This window comes from Alosa sapidissima, chromosome 19 (genome assembly GCF_018492685.1).
Source record: "Alosa sapidissima isolate fAloSap1 chromosome 19, fAloSap1.pri, whole genome shotgun sequence".
In the NCBI taxonomy this organism is placed as follows: domain Eukaryota; kingdom Metazoa; phylum Chordata; class Actinopteri; order Clupeiformes; family Clupeidae; genus Alosa; species Alosa sapidissima.
This window is the reverse complement of record NC_055975.1, coordinates 12,849,830-12,874,702: the sequence shown is the minus strand read 5'-3', so window position 1 is coordinate 12,874,702 and position 24,873 is coordinate 12,849,830. Positions and strand designations below refer to the sequence as shown.

General features: G+C 42.3%; 1 protein-coding gene across 1 annotated transcript in view; it reads left to right on the top strand.

Moving 5' to 3' along the window:
• sntg2 (syntrophin, gamma 2) overlaps positions 1–24,873 on the top strand; it is a 49,017-nt gene extending 24,144 nt beyond the window's left edge. The window contains exons 9-17 of the mRNA XM_042073394.1: positions 3,479–3,606; positions 7,719–7,848; positions 9,026–9,064; positions 9,861–9,986; positions 11,429–11,500; positions 11,990–12,199; positions 20,772–20,864; positions 22,190–22,300; positions 22,428–24,873. Of these exons, the coding sequence (XP_041929328.1) occupies positions 3,479–3,606; positions 7,719–7,848; positions 9,026–9,064; positions 9,861–9,986; positions 11,429–11,500; positions 11,990–12,199; positions 20,772–20,864; positions 22,190–22,300; positions 22,428–22,559 (1,041 nt within the window). The 3' untranslated portion in view covers positions 22,560–24,873. The remainder of the gene's footprint in view (positions 1–3,478; positions 3,607–7,718; positions 7,849–9,025; positions 9,065–9,860; positions 9,987–11,428; positions 11,501–11,989; positions 12,200–20,771; positions 20,865–22,189; positions 22,301–22,427) is intronic.

The following is a 24,873-nucleotide window of genomic DNA, read 5'->3' as shown; positions in this document are numbered from 1 at the left end:
TGTGTTTTTGTGTTTGTGTTTTTGTGTTGTTTACTGTGGCAACTGCGAGGGTGTTCACCATGGATATTGCTCTTCTGCTCGGTGCTCAATGTAGCTCTAAGTTTCCATTAAATATACATTCTGTGTGGCTCCACTGACGGGTTCAACATCAATTCAATAAGCTATTAGTATTGTGCTTTGGGACAAGTTAACCCCTGTAGTTTGCAATGTGATTGCATAGGGTAACACTGAAATATAGTTCATTCAGCTGTACATCCAAATGCCTCTGGAACTAGTGTGGTTTTCTTGTAGATAAAATGCAAGCACAGTGTAACATAGTGTAGTATCTTGTTCATTCCGTTTTCATCATACATTAAGAGAGTTGGCCCTGGAGCCTTGGGCATGTGCAGTGGTGCACATATACACTTAGCTTATCCTCCCAAAGGCCCACTCTAAAGCCTCGACCGACTGTCATCTTGAGCAGTTAAATTAATGTGATGTGTTTAATTCTTTGGCTCCTCAAAGGTTTGGGGCTTGAGATCTGCGTTTGAGCAAATTTGCACTGACACCGCACGTCTACCTGGAGTAGTGGGGGAGCTAATAAACAAGCAGGAATTGAGTTGATAAGGTATAGCAGGCAGTGCCAATCGCGGGGCCGTGATTTGCGATTCTCTGCTGCAAATAGCGCCTCTGACGGGGCAGGTGCCTGACACAGTCTATTAGGCGAGCGAGGTATCTCGATGAATACGCCCTTGTGAGATTAACGACTCGCGTGGCCAGACTAGCCTCGGAGTCACGGGCGCCCCACACATACACATACACACACACACACACACACACACACACACACACACACACACACACACACACACACACACACATACACACACGCACCCGCTGAAACGAGGCGAGGGGCGCACACGGGGGAGTCATTAAGCAGTAATTAATCGGTCAGGAGAATGAGACGTTATGCAGGCAGGAGAAGCGCCATGGAGAGAATGTGACATTTGGGTCTCGAGCGCCGAGGCGCCTCTGCCCCCACAGCACGCCACGCGCCACGCGTGATTCTCCAGCCCATTTTTCATGTGTGCGCTGCATGTGCATTATGAATGACAAGGCCTTCGGAAGGCCTCCCTGATGAAGTCGCGTGGAGGAAGCACGAGAGTTAAAAGAGCGGTCCACGGTAAACATGCAGGAATGATGAGACAGAATGCCTCGGCTTATTTCCCTCATATTTTGTTTATCTAATTTTGACGAGGAACAATGAACACAGATTCTTCATTATTAAACATTGGAATGCCGTGCCGTGTGTCCAATTACTTGGCATCAGCCGCAAACAAACGATCCTCGCTGGCTCACCCTCCTTCCCGGTTGGAGGATGTGCGAGTGTGGGTTTAAGACAGGCCATGCTTTCTCCATAATTGCTGAGTCAACAGAATCAGTGTACTCCTGTATTTGCCAAATGAGCTTTTTCATCCTCTTTTAGGCCTGCTTATATCAGCGCCTGCAGGTGATTAGAATTCACTAAGCTTGTCATCCCCTCTAGGCTGCTTCGACATTGAAATGATTGACAGTGTTTTCCTTTCCAGAGAGCCCAGGAGGGGCCCCGCATTGATTCATTTACATGCCAGCAAATAATTAGAGTCGCACCTCATGCTGCGAGGGGACACATCTTGAAGTATGGCAGAGTGAGTGATAGGAAGGACAACAATGTCAGCTTAGTTCTTGTTTGGCCAGGTCCACGTGCCAACACTGACACCGCATCACTCTAATCTGTCCTGACATCCCGACAATATTTTATTCCTTGTCATCTCATCTCTTAGCCTGGCATGGCTCGACATGAAAGTCAAATCAAGTTTAATTATCTAGCATGGGCCTGCATAAACATGGCAAAGGGAGAGGATCGGAACATGGGAAACGGAGGAGATGTAATTGGCTTTGGCATCCCACTTTTGATTTGATCAGAGGGAGGGGGTTCCACTTAGGAGACCCTGTGTTCAAGCTCCAGACCAGGGATCTAATGACAGTGTGTGAGGAAGGCTTTTCCATGGTGGCTGATTTCCAAACAGCTCCCTGTGGTGTCCGCAGGAGCATGGCATCAACGTAGTCTGAAGGGGCCTTTTTTATGATCAGCCATGGGTCAGAGTCAGGGAAGGATACAGAGCCATGGAAACGTCAAGTATACATTCATCTAATGGCAAGCGAAATGCCCTGAATTACATTGAGGCATGTTCAATTTCATTAAGCTAAGCTAAGCTAATGTCAATGCTGCGATTGCCTAGTAATTAACTTTTCGAGGATAGATTGAGTGAAGAAGCATCTTAACACAATAAAATGTCTCCTTCCCTATGCTGAGCCTGTGGAAGATGTTGATCTGATCTGACTGAGGCATTAATGCTGACTGGATCGGCGGATCCCTGTGTGTTACAAGCGAGACTTATACCATTTGATTTAGTTGGGAGTAAATGCTTTATATCTCTGCAGAATTGGAGGTCAGTTTCATGGACAAATCACACAGCATTGAACACACATAAGATATGAGAACATCTACTCTCATAGCAACACTTACAACAAGTCTTACTGATCCTAGCACTCACCAGCCGTTTTAAACTGACAAGTAACTGTTAAAAACAGCACTCACCGACACACTTATTCTTACTGTACTCTAATGTTTTTTTAAACTGTCCTAAAATTGTGAGAATTGTTCTAAAACTTACTGTTTACCATGTTGTTAGTCGCTTTGGTTAAAAAGCGTCAGCCAAATGTAATGTAATGTAATGTAATGTAACATACCCTCACATGAAGAGGGGTGGGGGCTAATCTGTGTGTTGTACATGAGAAACATGTCCATGAAAAACAATTTTTTTCATTTCTGTTTGTTCAGTGAAACAGCCCACTTTCGGCAAACACTAGCAGAATTAAGGCCACATCTTTATAGCAGTATGTCATTGTGATAGGCTTACAAGGAGTGTTTAAAGAGTGAATGTGCGTGTTTCCAAATGACATGTACACATAATGCACGCACACACACAAACAAACACACACACACACACACACAAGCTGTCAACACTCCAATCAACATTAGCCTGTGCTAGAGGCATCTGTGATAGCCCTGAAGAAACGTTGCCCTCAGTCTGAACACAGTGCAGTTGTTTAAATGAGTCTCATTTGTCATTGAGGGACCCTCTCATCAGCGCTTAGCATAACTCCCCATTTGTCTAAGGCGCCATGATCCCACTAATGAAGCAGCATGGTGGGACGGTTGTAGTAACAGAGCTAGAGCAGCACACAGCCGCTGCCACGTGAGAATGGAACATTTTCACCATAAATGTTATTGGATTGCAGGTTGCTGTTGAACTCTAATGGCTCTGCACTGATCAGAGATTAAATATTTATCCTCTTGCCTCTCTTTTTCTCTCCCTCTTCTTCTCCTCTCTCTTTCTCTGTCCATCTCCCCATCTCTCCCTTTTTCTCCCTCTTTCTCATTAATTCTGTGTAGGCCCCGTCGTCGCCCTCCTCGCCCTCGGCTAATGAACCAAAGTATGAGAAGCGCTGGGTGGACGCAGTGTCCCTCCCTCTGGCCATGGCCCGGGTCTCCAGACACAAAGCCGGAAGCCATAAATTAAGGTGCAGTAATCCCGTGCCCCCCCTCTATCTCACCTGCACGCCCCATCCTTCTCCTTCCAAACAGTGTTTACGTAGCCACAACCCACTTGGGCTCTTCGCTGACCCCCCCCCCCCCCCGCCACCCCCACCCCACCTCCATTCCATGGGCGAGGGCGAGAACAATGGGTGTTAAGCTCAATATCTATGCACAAGCATGATGTATGGAAAGGTCAGCGAGCCTCCACCAGCACAAGGAGGTCCGTGGGTTAATGAAACCAAGTCCTTCCCTGCTGGTGACCCATCTGGGAGGAAGACAACGAGGAAAACATTGTGCGCCATTAGATTTCTTTTATATCCACCAATTAGCTTTGATGATGGAGGACAGCTGAGCATTAACTAGGCGCAAATCAATGGAAGATAAACATTCGAGAGAATAGCTGACCAGAGAGCGTTGAAAATCACCACAGTCTGTGTACAGAAGGATGAGCTACTGATGAAAATGTCCTCGAAGTTCCATCCTTCATTAAAGTAGCTGCTTTTGCCATATACTTTTTCTGAACTTTAATTTAATTAGTTGGCACTTGCAGAGGAATCAATGTATCATTTATTTGCTGAAGGCATCTTAGAATGAGGTATATTTCTTAGATCTAATCTCTTTGAGGTGTAATTAGCAGTGGGCTTGTTTGCTCCAATTAGTCTCTATTTGCAGTTTGATATTCTGGATGTGTGACTGCTTACACGTCATTACTGAGGCATGGCCCTCTCCCTCTCATCCTACTCATTTCACAAGTAGACTTAGTCATATTTAAAGCCACTCTGGGCTGTATTTTGGGTCACCAGGGCATGGCGTAGGCCTAAAGTTCGCTTTTCACCCGCGCAAAGTTGAATTCGGTATTTTGCACGTTTATTTTTTAAGCATTGCGCCCAGGGGTGTGGCAATTAACAACCTAGGGAGGGGACTAGCGCGTTGTCTAAAAATCGCTATTATACACCACCTAAACCTAAACCTAAAGCATTACAAATTGCACTATTACAATGGGAAACATAATTAGAATAAAGATATTACGAAATACTGTACATCTCATGATGAGTAGTTATTCACCATCATTTGCAAATTGGTAATGACGGTTAAAAGTGATTTTAGAAGAGGCGAGAGACACATATGGAGCACAGCTGATAACGCACTGTCACGAGATATAAGCAACTCCTCTGCAGGATAAATGTTGTTTTATTCAGTCATTTGAGCAACATTAGGGTAAGTGTAGCTTTTTCCAGCCATGTTTTCGGTGGTAACCCATTGTCAGTCAATAGTGAAAGTAACTGCATATAACTGTCTTGTCGTTGACTGACTCCTTGGTGAAGTTAGTTTCACTTTGCCAATGAGTTCAAATAATAGAAGAGTGCAAATGCGTGAAGGCTATGCTAGGTTTTAGTAAAGCATGGTTTAAGAATAACTATTCCATACGGTCTCGCAAGCAGCCTCCTTCAAGCCGTTGAATGCCAAAATATTGATGCATTTATTTGACATATCGCGCTTTGCGCCGGTAAAGGGAATGACAGATGTCATTTTCATTGGTTTAAAATGATGTTACGCCCCAAACACACCCATATGACTGATTAAAAAACCTAGGAACACCTTGTTGCGCCATGCGCTCCACGTTTGACAACGAAACCCCTCCCAATGTGAACTGGACATCCTACTAAATTTGAATAGACTTTTGACGAGTGACGATGCACTTTAGAATGTCATGATAGACAGTGGCGTATGCCCCCTCAGATTTTTCCTCCCTGATAATTTTTTTGATCATAACTTTGTTTCTATTATGCTCCATAATAAGCCAGAGCCTATAACGGCTCAAATGTATTCTTCTGGATGTGTAGTAAACCGTAGCAAAATAGCCGAAGACCGGTCAACATCAGCCCTTTTCCTAAAAGTAGTGTCTGTGTATGTTCCCGTAACAACTCACACACGCATTGAGCTCGCAATGTTTTGCTTGTGTTGAACTGTTACAGTTAACTTTTAGGCTACAGTTTGAACAGTTGAACTGTTACAGTTACAGTTTAAACAGATATCAGGCAATGGTGTTGAAGTGGTAAGTAGTCTAGCTAAGCAATAAAAAGTAGTGGAATTATTTGTGGTTGACCAGGAAATTTTGACTTGATCAAAAAGTTAGAACTATGGATTTGATGTTGGCCGCGAATTCAGAGCATTACTGTACGTTAATGTTAGCCTACATGGTGTCAGTGTAGCCTAGACTACTCTTACAAATTGTACAAATATTTGGCAAAGTCTCCTAGTTTAATTGTTTCCAGTTTCATAGAAACGAGGGTGTTAAATTTGCAGTGACTACAAAATCCAACCTAATAACATTAGGCCTACTACCAAGGTATCGCGTTGGATGTTTCTCCACTTCATGTATCTGGCAGCTAATCCATGTAGTGAAAAGGGATAGGCTACCCGTTCAAAAGGAGGTCTTCTGTGGAGAGCAATGTGCTTATTCTGCTTAGTGGTCTGAGTGTATGGCTCTTCTTCTTTTTTCCCCTGAACTATCTACCAAGGCTTAGCCTTGGCCCCCAGGGCTGCTTACCAAGTCCTTTCCTATTTCCTCCTTGCCTGCCCCTCACAGCAGGTTTGATGTAGAGGTAGGAGAGAGCCCTGCTGGAGTGCTGTAAGGTCCAATCATAACCTCTGGCAGACTGACTGACACTCTGCCACCTCCAGTACCAGTATCAAATATAATCCTGCCACACACTCCCACCCATTCCCATACTCAACACAGCCATTTTCATTCCCAAAACGTCTATTAGTCTTTGTACCCCTGCAAGACACACACACACACACACACACACACACCCCTTCTCAATGTATGCGAGAACCCAATGAAAAGGGAACACTCTGGACTAATGGATTTTTTATTGTTCTCTGTCACTCACGATGGCAGTTCCATGGTTTCACCGGCTCCAGCTGCAGTCCCCTGTGAGCTCAAGCAGAACATTACATTCTTGAGGCAATTTCTCTCAGAAACAGGCCAACCAAGCAATGGTTGTATCTCTCACCCATGACTTGGATTAATTGAAATTATGCCTCTGAACAAATGGCTGTATCAGACTAGCCCTGCTTTCACAATGTTTCTATAGATGTAGCACACTGGATATCTGTGACCTAATTCAGTTCTTTGGACGTGTAAACCCCTGTCTTCAATCAAAACAAATAGATTTTGATGTCACTTCAAGTAAAACAAAAAAGTCGGGCATAAATGAGAGTGTCATGAACTAAATAGCAGACTTCCTAGAGACTGGGGTTATTGTTGCTTTGCTGGACCTGTCTTTGGACCAGTCTCATCATAGCTGGACAGTGTGAGTTGTAGGTTTGATAACTACATATTTAAATGCTCTATCCACTGTGTCCTGTCCTTGTTTTGAAGTGTAAAAAGCACATACCGCTGTCCTTGATCTGAGGTTCTTAGTCATGTAAGGCTTGACTGATAAATGTTACTCCTCAGCAAAGAAAACATTACTTGGCACTGCACTCAAATAGACCCTATTGTTCATGGAGGACAATCGACAGCTGCCATTAAACTACACAAAGAGGTATTCTTTCACAGTGTGTTATCAATACACAGCAACATAAAGTGTCAAAATACATGTACAGAAATACAATAGATGTTGGCAATTCATACATCTTATTCATGTTCATTCTGTTGAGTTGTTTGTTGTTTGGCCATGAAGTTTTTGATTATTTTTAAAAATGTATGTCTTCTCAATCTATATTGTCTCTGAATACATGCTTGCTACACTTTATTAAAAGCATAACAATCCGAGACATTTTCACAATTTCACACTGCACGGTACTTGCATAATAGGCTACCTTATTTGGTTGCGGTAATGGCAAATGATCACTGTTGTCCTTGGAAAAACAAATTATATTCCAACATAACACACAGGATTTACTGAACTTTTTGAATTTGTAAGCTTGTCAGCTTCTCTCTCGCTCTCTCTCTCTCTCTCTCTCTCTCTCTCTGAAGCTCTTGATTCTCAACTCGTGTTATTGTTAATGATTCCACATTCTGTTTCTCTCTCTGTCTGGTGTCTCCCTTTGCCCTTCCTTTTACCCATCACACTCTGTGGAACAGGTCCAACAGTTTTGAAGTATTTGCCTTAGATGGATCATGCACCAATGTTCTACAGTTTTGCACAGCAGCAGAAAGCACAGACTGGCTTCAAGCAATATCAACCAACATTAACGATTTGACACAAGAGAATGTAAGTGTTAAGAAATGCAAGGCAGTGCAGTGGCTACAATCCTATAATTCACTGATTTATTGGCTTATATGTGTATTGATAGGAACTAAGGAATATAGGTGCACTGGAACCTGTGCACAGGCACTCAATAACAGGCACATTGGATTGCACTGCGAGCACGATCGTTATTACTGTGGTTCACCTACTGCAGGGTTGTATTCGCTCTTTTCTCTTGGAAAGGGGTTAAGACACCTCTCTCAGTAACCCAGATTCAGACATGAGGTACATGCTCTATAGGTTCATCCCTGAAATACCTTAATGGGCACTAATAATGAGCTTGTCGCAGGAGACATTGTCACTTAGAGCTTACACTCTCTCTTGGATGCCACCAAGCCTGGTGTGCCACCAGTGACAAAGCTCCAGTGCTCCGTATCCATCCCAGAACACCGAACAAAAATTCCGCCTAACGATCTTATTTCTTATATACTGTGTTTGGCTTTAATTGCCATTCTGATGATCCAAATGGGTCTTTTTCTCCACCAAAGACACAAGCGCACACTGATTTACACCCGCACAGCTGCTTTTTTTTCTTTTTAAAAAAAAAAAAAAAAAGAGCAATTACCTCACTTGCGTCACCTAATCATGAATGCAAAGACTGATTGCTAAATGTCCAATTAGGGCGTGATTGTACATCAGTGCAGTGAAAACAGAGCTGTGACTGGTGTTGACCTAGAGTCTAAAAAAAGACACGGCGACACGTGTGACTTTGATACCCTGATGATGACGCCAGACTCTCTGCCATAGACAGCTGATGACCAGCACTTTTTCCCTCGGAGTGATAACAGGGTTTAAATTGAACTGAAGTTGACTCAGATCCTCTGATAAAGCTTTTCAGTGCTACTACGTCTGTGGACGTGCTAGAAAATACTGAAAATATTATATTATATTTGAATATAATATAATATGCCAAACCATTGAAGATTGTTTCATAATGTTTTTAACCTACTAACTGCCCATCTTACGTAATGTAACATAAATGTATTGTCAGTGTACACCACAGATAGTTAAGATAGATAATATTGAATATGTTATAGCAATTTTATTCGATTTTATTCGCTTGCCTCTATAAATCTGTTTTTTTTATGTGATGTGTAACGGTTAATATTCTTAATGAATTCCTACATTTCTCCACTTGTAGATAAAAATGGCCAACCAGGGCTTCTCTCCTGATGATCAAGTATGTAGTTTTTTCATAAGACAAGCTCTGTGTGTATGTGTGTGTGTGTGTGTATATGTGTGTGTGTGTGTGTGTCTGTGTGTGTGTTTGTGTGTGTGTGTGTGTGTGTGTGTGTGTGTGTGTACTGTATGTGTATGTGTGTTTTAGTATGTGTACTGTATGTGTATGTGTGTTTTAGTATGTGTACTGTATGTGTATGTGTGTGTGTGTGTGTGTGTGTGTGTGTATGTGTGTGAATGTGTATGTGTGTGAATGTATGTGTGTGAATGTGTGTGTATGTGTGTGAATGTGTATGTGTGTGAATGTGTGTGTATGTGTGTGTGTGTGTGTATGTGTGTGTGTGTGCGTGTGAGCGCTCGTGCATGCGTGCAAGCGTTCGTGCGTGCGTGCGTGTGTGTGTGGGAGAGAGATACAGCATGTCGCATTTATAGAGTCGCTGGAAAGAGAGCAAAACAAAGTGCTGAATTAAGCTCACATCTGCCTTTAACTGAAAAGCAAAAACAAAATGAAGTCAACAGAAAAAAATGAATGAACATTGTAAATGGTTAGTTGTAATTCTTGAATAAATTAAAATATATTGAGAATCACATCCATGTTTCAGTTAGTTAATTAGCCCTCTTTGCTATTGTTCCCAGTTTATTATGACTAATCAAACTGCAGATGTGGAAGATTTTACTCCAGACACAATAAAATGTTCAACTTCTTTGCTAGAGAACTAGAGAAACCCCCCCCCCCCAAACCCCCCTCTTTTTGCTGAGGTATTGATTCTGCCTCTTGTGCACAATCTGTCTTGCAGATCATCCATATGGGTTGGGTCTGTGAGCACCTCCAGTCACTCCAGTCAAGCGACGCCAGCCAGACTCACAGCTACAAGTTCCTGGCTCTCAAAGGATCCTCCCTCTACGTCCTCAGGAGTCCGCCTGTAAGGCTCTCACTTACTGTACGTCTTTATTTCAGCTTCCCCAAGGACCAGCTCTAGGTGTTTTTAGGTCAGCAGAAACAGGGGAAAGCCAATCCTCATGGAGGAGAGAGACACTTGTATTATGTGAAAAAACACAGTTTAAGTTGAGTTGTTAATGTTTTATGAAGAGGAAAGGACTTTTCCTGCTCCAGAGTGGTGTGGCTGGCCATGGGTGAAATATATCCAGGAGCAATGGCGAGTCGGCGTCTGCGCCTTAAGTTTGTGATGTTTTGCCTGGTGCGTGAACTCCAAGGTTTGAATACAGTAGGAAAAAAAGCAGAGGCACACTCAAGGGCTTGATTCTAATACAAACTAATACGATAATGGAGACATTGATAAAGGGCTAAGCCCGAAACGTTTGTTTCCCAGTTTTTTGTCTGTAGACTTGTTGAAAATACCTCGGCTCTCAATACAAATTTGTATTAGAATCAAGCCCTTGAGTTTTTTTTTCTACTGAAATATATCCAGAAATGCTGGCCAATTTCTTCTACTGCTATCACCCTCACATTGCAGTTCCAGAAATCACCTGCCTATACAGTATGTGCAGAGAGTTGACTAGAGCTTGTACAAGAAAGTGCTGTGGATGATGTTTCTTTACTTTTCTTTTTTTAATCACTGAATTAATGTGGAGAGGAGTCTTAAATGTATGCATCCAGTGTGCCTTGTGGGGAGGGGAAGAGTTCCTACTTATACATTAGCATGTCATTAGCGAGGTTATATACAGTATTAATTGTGGTCCCTGTGAAAGAATGGCAGTAGCTGAAGTTTCTTTTATCACTGAGTCTTGACAAGTTAAATTGCACTACAGTTCGAACAGGAGTTCATATGTAACTGCCACAGAGTCCAAATGCCTAGAGGTTGGAATTAGTAGTTTGACTCATTGTGCAAACGATTAAATATGCTATAAATTTTAAGTTGTGGGTGAATAAGATAATGTTTTCTTTATAATTCAAACAGGATATGTTTTGCAGATTTGTCTGCAGATCTTACTGTCTCCATCTATTTCTTTAATCACACATAATCTCCAGATGCTCTCTTAAATTTGTTCAAATGCTTAAATCTGTATCATTGAATAAGTCAAAGTTGAATGTGTCTTATACCCCTAAGAAATCAAATGATTGAAAATCAGTTGAATGAAATGTCTGCTTTGCTGTTCCTGCATAATTTCCCTGTTCCCAGACATTATTTGCTTGTATTCACTAAACAGCTCGCTGACATTTCTAGTTCAGTTTTGCTTACCGTATATGCCACTTGTAGGTGTAGGGGATTGTGTTGTTGATCTAGTTTGCATGATTTACCAACCTGACATTTGCTCAGCATGGGATTAATTATGGAGAGCGGAGCTGTACAGGAAGAGCCCACAGGGATGTTTTGAAACGTTTGTGTTTATTCTCTTCCACCAGGTCAGTATGTCAGACTGGGCTCAGGCCGAAGCGACCTTCAACCTCTGTGAGGTTCTCTTTAAAGTTCACAAGGTATGGGGCTTTGCTGTTTGCCTAAAAAACTGACAAGATGTCTGTCCAGTAGCATGGTTTGAATCAGAGTGAACTATTCCAAAGCTAACTACAAGGCTTTCTGGGAAACATAAATAGGGAGTGGTGTAGAGATGTGTCTGCATTAGAAATAGTTTGACTGTTTTAGACTGGAAATAGTTTCTCTCGAGTAAGTATGTCTGTTGTTTACCTTGTGCTATGAGTTGGTGCTCCTCTGCAGTGTGACAGTGAGCATAGCAGCTTTGTTGCAGTCCTTATCCATGTGATGGTTGAATTAAGTGTTTTAAAGCCGTCTTTTTTTCTGTCCCTATCTTTCTCTGTTCTATCTCTTGCCTTCCTCCTCCCTTCTGCTCCTATCTCTTTCTTACCTCCTCTGTGTCTTCTCACTTCTCATTCTCTCTCTTAATTTCTTTCTTTTTTTCTTTCTTTATCTCTTTCTCTCTCTCTCCCCCCTTTGTCCATCTGATTTAGCTATGGATTGCGGAGGACTGCTGGATCCAGGCGAAGCTGTATCTGGGCTTGCAGCAGGACTGCGAGCTGCGGGACAACGAGCCGTTCTGCTTCAACGTGCTGGTGGGCCATGGCCAGAGCCACTCCTTCAGCGTGGAGCTGGGCTCGGACCTGGCGCTCTGGGAGAAGGCTTTCCAGAGGGCCGTGTTCGCCGAAGTGCGCCGAGTGGGAGTAAGTCCCTCTTAATGAAGCGCTCAGGGTATATTAATCTCTCTGCGTCACATGCAGGAATGTCTGCTATGGAGCTGATATTACTGTCACAAGGATGAAATGCTCTTTAGCTCTCCAGAGTGGTCAAGCTTGGGTATCCTGTTTGTGTTTAACTCCCCTCAGGGCTCTACACTAACATTTTTTTTTCAGGAGCACTTGTGCGCCCAAGTTAAAAAATGTAGGAGCACAGACAAAAATTTGGGCGCACAGTCAGTTAAGTCACATTAAGAATGACTGACAACATTTAGGCTACAGGAAACAGGATTTTAAAGATCAGTGCCTACTTTATTTTCAGTCTGTTCTATTTTCCTACATGTTGTTAATGTAAAATAATATAATACATTGCCATATTTGCATTTAGCCTGTATATCAAGTATCCTGCCAAATGTAGGCTAATTTATTTATTTGTGAATCCATCTATAGCTAAACCAAATATGCCCATAGTGACCTATCTGAATGCATACTGCCTAATATTACTACTAAAACAGTCCATTTTCTCTTCCACAAAACCCAACATAGGCTAATCAAGGATATATGTTTTATACTTTTAGTTTTTATTTGACATATCTGCATTCACTGGCGCCTTAATGCAGGGGCCTCGACCAATGAGGGGCCTCCTAATAATAATAATGATAATCAATAATATTAAATGGCCGTGTCCGTATTTGCGGCGTCAGTCATAGCCTACTCTGGAGCTAGCCTAATTGAGCACATCGCACTGCTCTACAATGACATCCATGCAGAGGCCCCCTTTGTGTTCTCTTCTGTGTAACAAAATGTAACAAAACTTAATAAATTCCAACGGGTGTGTAGAGGAGCTAGAGGAGAGGCTGAAACTGACTGACAAACTTACAAACTCTGGAGATAACTGGGTAGGCTAGGATTGAAGCAACGATAACGAATGACGTGGATTCCTGTAACTGTCCATGAAAACAGCAGGTAATTATCGTAGCAAATAGCCTGACAATGAAAGGGCTTTAAAAGCATTTAACTGGTCTCACTGGAATGAACGCAGAACATGGGCTGTTGCGCAAAGAAATGAATTAGTGTTCAGCATTTCCGTTCACCAAAAGCTAAGTTTGTGCTAACCCATTCGCACAAATAATAGCCTATGTTATGTTTTCTCCATTGTTAACGTGAGATATGTCTCCATGTAGGGTAGTATAGTGATAATGCATAGGGTAGCCAATGTTCACGTCACATGAGCCAGCTGCTTGTTCTGTAGGCTAAAAGTATTAATGTCCCTCCCAAGCTGCGTTAAAATGGTGTGTTAAGTGGACAGAATTTCAAAAAACCTCCCGGGGAACACCCCGACACGACAAACACATGCACTTTTGAAAAGCTTGAAACGTCCATGTAGCCTAACGCATCTTTTAACTTAGCCAGCCAGTGTAAGAGTTCAACGCTTGTTTTCGTGCAGTAGGCTAGCCTTTTTGATAAGCGATGTCAGGGGTAGGCTGACGTGATTAAGGAGGGCTTTCTGTTCCTGTTTATGTAAAGGTTTTACATAGGCTCAATAATGATAGGCTACACTGCATGTTATAGGCTATATTAACCAAAAGCGCACGTTATGTAAATAGGCGGGTCAGATCGCGGGCCGGGTATCATTTAATCATGATTATTTTTTGCGGTTGGGGGGGCTTAAAAACATATAGCCCAGGGGCCTCAGGTGGTATTAAGGCGCCACTGTCTGCATTGATAGGGGCAGTAGGCAAACGTTAGGTCTACTTTCGTTTTGCACTTCAGCTTGTATTCGGTGTAAACAAACAAGCATGCGTGGAAGCCTGGAGTTGTCAGTAGCGTTCTACCTTTGAATAAAATGGGAGTATTACGGGAGGCTACTTTTGTGCCGGTTCGCTACAGCTATATTTTGCATATTGCAGAATACGTCAACTGGGCTGAAAGGCATGTTAGGTTACCTTTCCTTCTCTCACTGCATTCTCAGAATCTCATCCTGTTCCTCCTATATCCAATGAATTCGGTGGATAGAAGAATTAATTTCTTCAATCTTTGCATCTTGGCTGGCTAGTCTAACTTTCCGCTTTTTCTGCGCGCTCTTGGATTTGATAGAAGCGACTACTAGCGAGTCACAACGCGAAACTGCTAACGTTGATGGGAGGTGTAGTTTTTATGCTGCATTCGCGACGTGATTCTATGGTTTGCACCAGTAATGTTTCTCGATGCTGCGGTGTATTTTGTAGACAAACATTGACATGGTTAGAAGTCATTCGCACCAGTGCTTCTAAATATTTTTTTGCACTCGCACGGCATCATTTTTACTCGCATGTGCGAGTGAAATGGGCGCACTGTAGAGCCCTGCCCCTGTACCTACAGTTTTGTTGAGTCATTGACAATGTAGTGGCCTAGCACGACTCTATACAAATATAATATATTTCAGTGCCATATTCAGTGGCAGTGAAATACATTTCATTTTGTTATTAGTTTTGTCCTTAAAAGTGACTTTTAAAGGCTAAATAGACAGATGATATAGTTTTTGGAGATGGAGTAAACATTTTTTGTGGGAAAACTTGTGTGTTTCTTGATCTGACTGACCCTCTCAACAGACTTTATTAAGAAATGAAACTTGATGGTAGCCTTCACCGTTATTACCTTTTTTTAAAACACTCTCTCTGACTGGATTGGATTTCTGCCTCAGACCTCATCTTGTGGCTTGTGCTGTGTGTAATTCAGGGTTGCCAGGACCTCTTGCCAGGACATCTTCAGTTCAGGAGGCTTCAGTCTGTTTATAGTAGCGTGTAGGCCGTATTGTTATTAAAGTGTGAGGGCAGTGGGGTTGGATGCCAGAAGAGAGGAGCAAAAATAGAGAAGGTCATAGAGGCACTGGATTTAAATAATATAAGTATGGATTTCTGTTGAACATGAAGTATAAATAAGGCATTCACAATGAATAGATAATGTAAACCATATTTCATTATTCTTTTTTAGTTTGGGATTTTGTATGAGATGGATGAGTCATTGGATAAAACGTTGAGAACAGAAGCCACTGAAACTAAGTCCAACTATCTAGCCTCCCTAAACACTGATTAGAATTTGAGTTAAACTGAGGAGGTGTCTTCTCTATGTGGATGAATGTGTGTGTGTCAGAAGACTTGTTCCCATTGACTTTGCATGCTAATCAAAACTGTACCAGACCATATACACTGCATCCAACTTAGAGTTATTGACAGATATAAGGTTGCTTTTACATCAATCCAAATACACCCAGACAATCACAATATCTTTATTCATATCCAACACAGAAGACAAATATCGGGCTGTTGTTTAATAAAGAAGAAAGAAAGAATCTGTTCGACATTTAGAAAACTAACAGCAGCTGTTTACAAAGGTGACTTTCTGCCGAGACAAAGAAAGAACTTCAATTACAGGTAGGGCATTGCTTTTAATTTACCCATACAAGAAGAAAATCCATGGCAGGAGGCATTGAAGCCAAGATGGTGCTCTGTCTCTGATTCGTTCCTTTTCAAACATTATTATTAGTTTAATTAAATTTTACTGAAGAACCTGTTTTGTAAGTCCTCTCCTCATTGAGCCGTTAAATTGCCTTGCTCACACTAAGGTTTGAGGCATTGCAGCTTTATTGATAAACTCCTGAGTTGAGCATCGAACATGCCTCGTCTCTGATGGGAGTACAAGAGGTGAGTCCACTAAATCTTTTAGTGGACGCAGGGACCACTCCACTCCGAGTTTAGTTGGCAAAGGTCAATGGAGGTCAAACTAAGTGTAACAATTAAACCTGAGTGAGTGAGCGGGCAAGGAGATGAGCCGTAGGCATTTTGGGTGAGAATGGCGAGATCATGTCAACGTGATGTGAGCACTACCACTGTGAACACATCCATTCATTGAAAATCCTAGGTCCAAAAATAAATATAATTTAACATGCAAAACAACTAAATGAATGCTAATTTAAAACATTTTTGTTCATTGGACTATAACCTACACAGCAGGGAATCTGGATTTGATTTTCTTTTCTCTCCTGGGATGCTGTGAACACATTTAGTGCCACTGAGTTATGCAGTGTTACCCCTCAGTGTTAATAGTCATGATAGGACTAAGTAATAATTGGATGGTCACAGTCCAAAATTGAGAACTGTAATAGAGTGCAGTAGGTATTAACACAGCACAATCATCCTTATCTGTGGAAAACACCAATGGGCATGACAACATGGCAATGGCTGTGTCTGCTGTGTGGAGGTTTTTCGTCTTTGCTCAAGCAGCTTATGGCGAAGGTGAGGAGGTTGGCTGGCTGGCATATTTCAAGAATGGGATTCTGTGGTTTGTTAAGCAATGGTCCTTTTTTACATTTTCATACAACTGAGTCAGTACAGAGGCTATGCGTTGTGTCAAAAAATTCTGAAAATGGCCCGCAGTGCTTTATACTGTATGTATTTTTTATTTCAGTCTTGGACTGAATACTGCCAAAATTGAAATAGGAAACGCACGAACAATGCCCCTCTCTTTCTCTGAGAGAGAGAGAGAGAGAAAGAGAGAGAGACCCAGGGGCTGTGAAGCAGGGAACCCTTAACTAGAGACATTTCTAAATAATACAAAGGGTAGAACCTGTCAGAAGAGATTTAAATCATAGCTCTGCCAAGATACAGAGGCAAGGGCAGAGTGTGAGACCTCCCCTCCTCACCCCTCCCCCCCTCCCTTTGCTCCCTATCCATCCCCCAATTCCTCTATCTGGTCCAGCATCGGTCGTGGCCACAAAGCAGAGCCAGATATTATGCCAGCAATTATCCGAGCCATTCTCTCTGTGCGCTTCCATATGTGTCCGCTTTAAATTCCCCAGTTACATGGAACTGTGAGATGACAGCGTGACGCCCTTTTGAGGCACTGTGTGAGAGATAAAATAATCACATTAAGGCTATAGAGGAGGGATTCTACGGGGCTGAAGTCACCCGGAGTTCAGGATCATGATTCCGGGGAGTTCAATTTAGTTTCCATTGAATTTTGTGGACAATCATTCATTCCTTAGGCTAGTTCTTAACAGAACCCGGAGAAAGTGTCCACACGGCATGTAGAGCTGAGAATGATGTCGGCAGTGCTCTTTCAAAGAGCATTAGGCAAAATTAAATCGCGCCTCGCTATTCATTTCTACCAGTCGGATCCCTGAGAGCGAAGATGAAAAAAATTACAGCCATCCGCTCAGAAACCTAAGTTCAATGCTCCCAAAGTGGAGTTGCTCTATCGTTCAGATGTAATTTACACTACATGAAAGATCTGGAATGAATTTTGTGAAGGCAGCGGGGTTGCTAAGTAGTACACTCCAGCATGTGGGGCAAGAGTTACCCTTGATTAGTTACAGTTAGTGACTCTTTTTGCTATCTCTACGACTTATCACAACAGTCAGAGTGAGGTTCTGTGTGTGTGTGTGTGTGTGTGTGTGTGTGAGTGAGTGAGTGTGTGTGTGTGTGTGTGTGTTTCTTGTGTGTGGCACAGCTATGCTAATACAGTGGAAGAGCTGACGTGTGTTTGTGCATGAGCCTTTGGATCTGTCCCAGGGCGTCTCTCTTGGACTGCAGCAAAGGGGCCAGAATGCAACTTCTCCTCTGTGATCAGCAGAACCCCCTGTCATTCAACCACCTCTCCCTTCCAAAAAAATGCAAACAGAGAAACAATTTTTCCCTTTTTTCCCTTTAATGATATAAACTCGGGACCCGGTCCTTCGGGAGAGTAATGAATGTGATGGAGGATTTCAATTAGCCAGTGATTCTCTGTTCTCCAGCCAATTAGCCAAGCCTCCCGCTGTCTCTGCGGAGTGTTCAACAGTTCAACTTCAGCTAAGTCGGCAGCTCAGCACAAGGCCGTGTGAAATAAACATGAGCCACTGAAAGAGAGCACCTGCACAGCTGTGCAAAGCCAGGCTCTCAGGAGAGCACATATCCAAACATCAAGCGAGCAGAGCGTTGGGCATTCCTGTCCTGCCATTCTTGCACTGCTTGCCTTGACCTCCACTTTAGCCTAAACTGTGAATGTGGTGGCGAGGGTGCTCTCTTACTGTGTTCCAGTAAAGATGATTTACTCTGAGAATGCTCTGAAAGAGATAGACAAGTAAACCCACACACACACACACACTTTCCAATTCGTTGTTAGGGAGTTGATTGATGTGGAGGTAATTGTGCACGAATCAGTTGGCAGGCAAACAAGCATTGCTTTATGGAAATCATGCTCATTAGAAAAAAAGTACTGTTCTTTCAAGGTATGAAATCACTCTTAATGAAGGTACTCCAGGTGGAGTTAGTTTAATTCTTTAGCGCTAAAAGCTAATTTCTGTAGTCTGATTGCTTCAACAAATTATGATTATCATCATGATCGTGATTAAAAAGTTCTCCTGTTCAATATTATTCCAGTCACTTGCAGGCGTTCCACTCCCAGCTCATACCCAACTCAAGGCCACCACAACACAGTGGATTTTCTGTGGCGGTTATTGCAAGGTTTAGGAGAGTGATATTAAATACGACATGGGTGCTTGCAGCACATGCAGCAGGGTAGCTGTGAACTACAGTATTCAGAGTGACAAGCTGCACAATGTGTCCTGCCTCATCCTCGGGGGTTGTGTTTCTTCTGATGCATACTGATGCAGAGAATCAGCCCAAGACACAGCATAGTATTACTGGTGGTCAGCGCATCCAAACATGACAAGGAGTTTCCGAGAAGCACAGCACAGCTGTGCACCCCACCCCACCCCCACGTCCTTGATCCTCGAGAGGAAACCCGCCAATTAGCAATGTGTAGTCCGCGCTTCACGTGCCACATCGAGCGCTCATGCAGGGTGACAGTAAGCATCGCAAATCTGCCTCGCTGCCGTTCGCATTCTTGGCAGGCAGGCAGAATGCTCGGGCGTCTCTCGATCTGAAGGCACATCTGCCAGGGGAGTGCTCTGCTGAGTCCTGGCTCGTTTAGCACTGATGGTACATCACAATTAAGGACATTACAATGGGCCACACTCCCTCCGAGCTCCGACGCAAGCAGAGCAAGAGAGTGGCAGTGTATTAGGGGTGGGGGAGTGAGTAAGACGCAAGTGAGAAGTTCCCCAAAGTCTTGGGATTTGGGAGATTGCAAACTGTTTATGCACTGAAGTGAGACAGAAGTTAGGCCTTGGTGCAGAAGCCTCACAAGAAATATGAACGGAAGAGTGAAAGTCGGTGAAACAGTAGAGTACAATTCAGAGCTATACTCGGGTAACTCAACTGATATCTGGAACAGTAGAGTACAATTCAGAGCTATACTCGGGTAACTCAACTGATATCTGGAACAGTAGAGTACAATTCAGAGCTATACTGGGGTAACTCAACTGATATGCGGAACAGTAGAGTACAATTCAGAGCTATACTGGGGTAACTCAACTGATATGTGGGAGAGGAGTGACTGCAGGGGATGGTGATTGAGTATCCTGTATGGATTTTCAAACAGTGAGTGTATTTTGAGACAGTGTGCAACACAAAGAACTCTTTTGAGAGACAATTATGTCATAGTAGGCTAAGTTCATTAGTTGAGGCTCAAAGATATAAAGGTGTTAGATCTTGGCTGAAGGGCATGATAAGAAAACATTAAAAATGTTAGGTGCAAGGGAAAATATTCCTTGTTTTTTAAAGATGGAAGGATTGTCAGTGGGGCTCTCTAGGTTTCTCTGGGCTCTGTTTTGAAGGAAACAAAGACAGAACTTACCTGGACTGCCAAATGCAGACTTGAAGAATGGGTGTGCCTCAAGTCATAGGCATCTTGCGAGGCTATGTAAGTGAGCTCAATTGGCAAAGCCTGAGAGAAATGTCTTAAGCATGACATCAATTCTCAGTGGTACAGTAGCTCTGTGCAACCCAATTATGCAGCCTCTTGCTGTCAGTCTCTCTAGAAGGCCTGCCGTATGTTAGCCTAGGGCTCCAAAACAGAATGCCTGTCAATCTCCTCACAGCATGGCAAAGTCCACTTACTGTGAGTTCATTTCTTATTGCATCACCGCCTTTCTTGCTGCACAGACAGCAGTTACGGGAAGAGTGGGGTGTAAGTGTGTGTGTGTGTGTGTGTGTGTGTGTGTGTGTGTGTGTGTGTGTGGTGATGGTTGGGGGTGCTGTATCAATTATTCACAAATTACACCAGTGAAATATCTTCCTAAGACATTTTGTCACTATAATGGCAAATTGTTATCTGTGGACCCCATAATATATGCATTAGATTTTAAAGCCTTCAGATTTTTCTAATTTCCCTCTCTGCTAAGAAGAGACCTGCATAGCTGTTGCCATAGTGATGGGATCGTACCTGTCCAATTGGTAGAGAAAATAGCTGCGGCAGTGACAGCATGCGTGCAGGAAATACCCACCCATTAACATAAATACTCATTCCCATAGAACCGCCGCAAAGCAGAAATTATACACAGGTGATTCAAATGCCAGCACAGCGCATGGTGGGGTTTGGCATCATCTAGTTAAGCTTTCTAAAGCCTAATTTGTGTGTATGTGCGTCTGTTGGGGGTGTTTATTCTGCCTAATTAAGAATATTTGTCTTCTCTTCTCAGTCGAAGACATACATGTGCAGCAGTCATGGGAGAATACTGTGTTTCACCATCGACTTTGACGCCGGCTTCTCTTGCTCAGAGAGCATATCAAAGGTGAGAAGTCAGAGGGTAGGGGATCATCTGAGATGCACATGCATCCCTCTCTGGGACTAAAGCATTTTTCTTCTCTAACATTTAGTCGAGTTTCGTTAGCTTGTTAGGGCCATTTATAAAGCCACAACAAATGCTGAGTGAAGAGTCAGCTATGTCTGCAATGACAGATACCTGTCACTTCCAGCTCCGCAGGAAGGGACAGATGGCTGGAAAACTTGCTGACATAAAAATGGGCCGATGCCAGGGGTTCCCCTGCTGACGTTTAACGGCCAGCATTATGAGTTGGGCATGCCTGGCATCCTCACCGTGTCTAGTGGCACGCCGTTAGAGTGTTTAGCACAGTCGGTCGTTTAGCGAGCACCTCAAACAAAGAGTGGCCTACATGGCTCAGTCTCCATACACACATGCCTCTCTGAAAAGTTTCAGAATGAGGAATCAACCAAGAGCTCATTTTCCCTTTGCCTCCCTGCCCATCCGTCCGTCTGTCCCACATTAGTCTATACAAATATTTCCGCAGAGTTTCAAGCCCCCCTTGTGAAGTGAGTCATTAGTCGGTACTTCTTATTATGATCCTATTGCGGGTGGTGAGCCAGTGAATGTAAATGCACAATGCTGTCTGATTTGCACTCCGACAGTCGGCCATTAATTGTACAGGGTCTGAAGTGATCATTGTGGAAGCAGTAGGAGAATGCACTGCACCAAGACTGATCCCTCTGACTGTGTGTGTGAGCTGATTGGCTTTTTTTTTTTTTTTTTTTTGAAAGTCAGTGCGGGAACTGTCACAATGTACGGTTGTGAGGGACTGTACTCTATAGCCCAGATCTGTCATCGGAATTGCCTTTAATTAACTGTCTTTCAAGACAGCAACCAGCTGTCTATCTTTGTGTGCGGCCCAGTCCACCAGTCAAGGAAAAAGAAACATGTACAAAACATCCTTTTTAGAGGTGTCAGTCACTCAACAAAAGGCATTGTCTACGCAGGCTTCAGTCACCCAATACCCCATTAGGTTCATTAAACAATACAGGTTCAAATGCTGGTCGTAGACAGGACACTTTGTTTTTTTGTAGGAAATGCTTTATGTAGCTGCCAGACAAATTAATCTCAATAGGATGCTTTCAAGTTGAATCAGGCCCTGTGGGTGTTGAAACCAAAACAAATACGCACACAGAAATAACTTATTTGGCTGTTGTTGGGAACAACAACAAAAAGGCCCTCAATTCTTTTCAGAAACACTGCGAGTGTGCTTATTTAGCTGGGCAGTTTTGCCGCTGCCATTTGTTCTGTGCAACCCAATAGTTTGTGATTTATTCCTCTCCTTTGCGCAGAAAATCCTTTGGAGGTACAAGTTCTCCCAGCTAAAAGGCTCCTCTGACGATGGCAAGACGAGAGTGAAACTCCTCTTCCAAAACTCGGAAAACAAACAAATCGAAATGAAGGTAACTGAACACTCCCTCCTAGTCCCCACACTGCCTCAGCATCTAATAAACCTGCTTCTCAATTACACCACTCATCTCCCCAGTTTACATCAGCGTTCATATCCACCATCTCTGTCCCTTTTGATAGGAGTTGGAATTTGCCAACCTGACGGCAGTGCTTCATTGCATACATTCCTTCATTGCCGCCAAAGTGGCCTCGGTGGATCCCGTCTTCGTCAACAATCAAAGCATCACCAGGAAATACATGGGCAACAGCTAGAGAGTGTTTTCATGTACATGTGACATCCTTTCTCCTAAGTCGACTGACTATTTTATGCACAAATTCTATAGATATATTTAGTTCTTGTTATTTTTATATGACTTGTAAAATAAGATCAATATGTGAAAGAAACAAACCTTTTAGGGTAGAGGATATTTTGACATGCATCAACTAATAATTTGGTACTGACTTTTTTTCCCCTTTCACCAGTCTGCTCCAAATGGTGGTCATGTAGCATAGCAAATATTGACACAAACTTGGTCAGATGATTACTGAGAGCATGTGTTGCATTTAACAATTAATGAAAGACACAAAAGCTAAACCTGAAAATGTGAACAGTCTGGGTGGTGAATTTAAAGACTTTTTTGGAAAAAATGGAAAGTCTCTGTGTACAAATGGATTGTCCATACCTTATGTATTTTGTTCGGATTTGTCAGAGTGGTGTTCTCCTTGTTTTATTTTTATTTAATGACATTAATGACTTTGACACTTATTTCATCATTCGAAAATGCTGTTTGTTTTTTTAGTTTTCAATTGAAAAGTGAAAGTATGTTTCTGTGTATGTGAGAGTTCCCCTGCAAGTGTGCATGTATGGAGAAAATCAGAGTATGCCCACTAGTATATTAATATGTCAAATATACAAACGCAAGCAACACAGTATTTTAATTTCACACAATTCCATTTCCATGAGTATTATGCATTGAAAAGTCATGGAAGAAATATTTCACCTCAAAACCCAACAAAATTTAATAAAGTATGATAATGCGTCTTTCATGTGTTCATAATATCCAGGTGTAATTTAACATAATCCTGAAATCCTGGGCCAAAGCAAAAGGAAATTACCAGTTTATTTATGAGTAAGATTTCAAAGATGTAAATGTAAGGATATCAGTGCTTTCAAAAATGTTCCTGTCACACAGGTGTCAACGCTGTGCTTGCATAGAGCGGAAAGTTATTTTATTTTATTTTCCTAATTAACCCTGCGTCAGTTAATGGATCTTTCTCTCTTTTCAGTGTGTGTTAAAGCTCTTCATTCGATCCCAGCCCAGATCAAAAACAGACTAATAGCACTTTCTCAAACCTCATTAGCCCAATCTCCTTCATCAAAGAAGCAATTCAGTGGGAGACTAAAACACATTTGCATGTATGGTTTGTGTAAAAGTTATATGAGAGAAAGCATCAATCTTTGTTTCCCAGTTAGAGGTGCTTTTGTCTGACATTATTTCAGCAGTTTGATATTTGCATTTTCCCTAACGAAAGCATTCTTTCATAGCCACAACTTAAATGGAAATGATGGAATTCACATCAACATATCCTATGTTAATGTTAATTCCATTACCTTCCGAAAATAATTCAGATGTTCCAACTGAAAAAGAAAACTGCTTCCTCTAGTGAAAATTCTTTCTCTATTAGTTATATTCTTCAATCCTCTCGTTTCCTCCAAGGAGGGAGAAAGACATGGATTTACTTTTTGATGCAGCTGAACTATTAAAAATCAGAGTGTTCTTGACACTTGGTGAAGTACTGAATTCTTCATTTGACTTGGAAGACCCCTAAGAATTGGCTCATTAGTTACTGACTGAGCCATTAATTACTCAGTGAATATTTTACCACCTTCTTGGAACTGGTTAACGCACGAATGGGGGTTTTTTAGTCCTAGGGGGTATGTCCTTTCGCAGAATCATAAATGTGTTGTGCATCTTTGCAGCTTTGGCTGACCTTTTCCACACAGTTATATGCAGAATCCCTTGACTTCTGAAACGTCATATAACATGGCCGGGACATTTGGCTGTCTGCAACCGTGGATTTTAACAGTGTCTCCGTTTAGCTTGACATAGATCAGTCACATATGATGTTCGTCAAGGGATTTTGCACCTGGTTTAGATTTTTTATGTAGGACACTTATACTTATAGCACAGATAACAACAAAACGTTAAGATTGAAAGGTCACCGTAACAGATGTGAATACTAGAGTTGCATAAACACTCCTGAAAATTCATTTAGCTCTTTTTGCTTTCACCACTCATCATTTTGGAAATTTTTCATTATTCAGAATGGGTGCAAGTAGGGTTGCTTCTGTGGTGGCAGTGTATTGATGCGTACGGGTGTCTGTGTGTGTGTGCATGCATGTGTTTTCCACATGAAAGATAATCATTCATAAAAAATGATTTGTGAACTTGAGTGGCTTGTTTTATTGTTTAATTGCATTGCAGTTATTTTTGTCTTCAAAAGATTCTTTATATTCCACTGCCTCCTCATTCAGTTGCATAGTACTTAAAATCAAAGAGAGCCCTTGAATTTACAACTGTGTTCA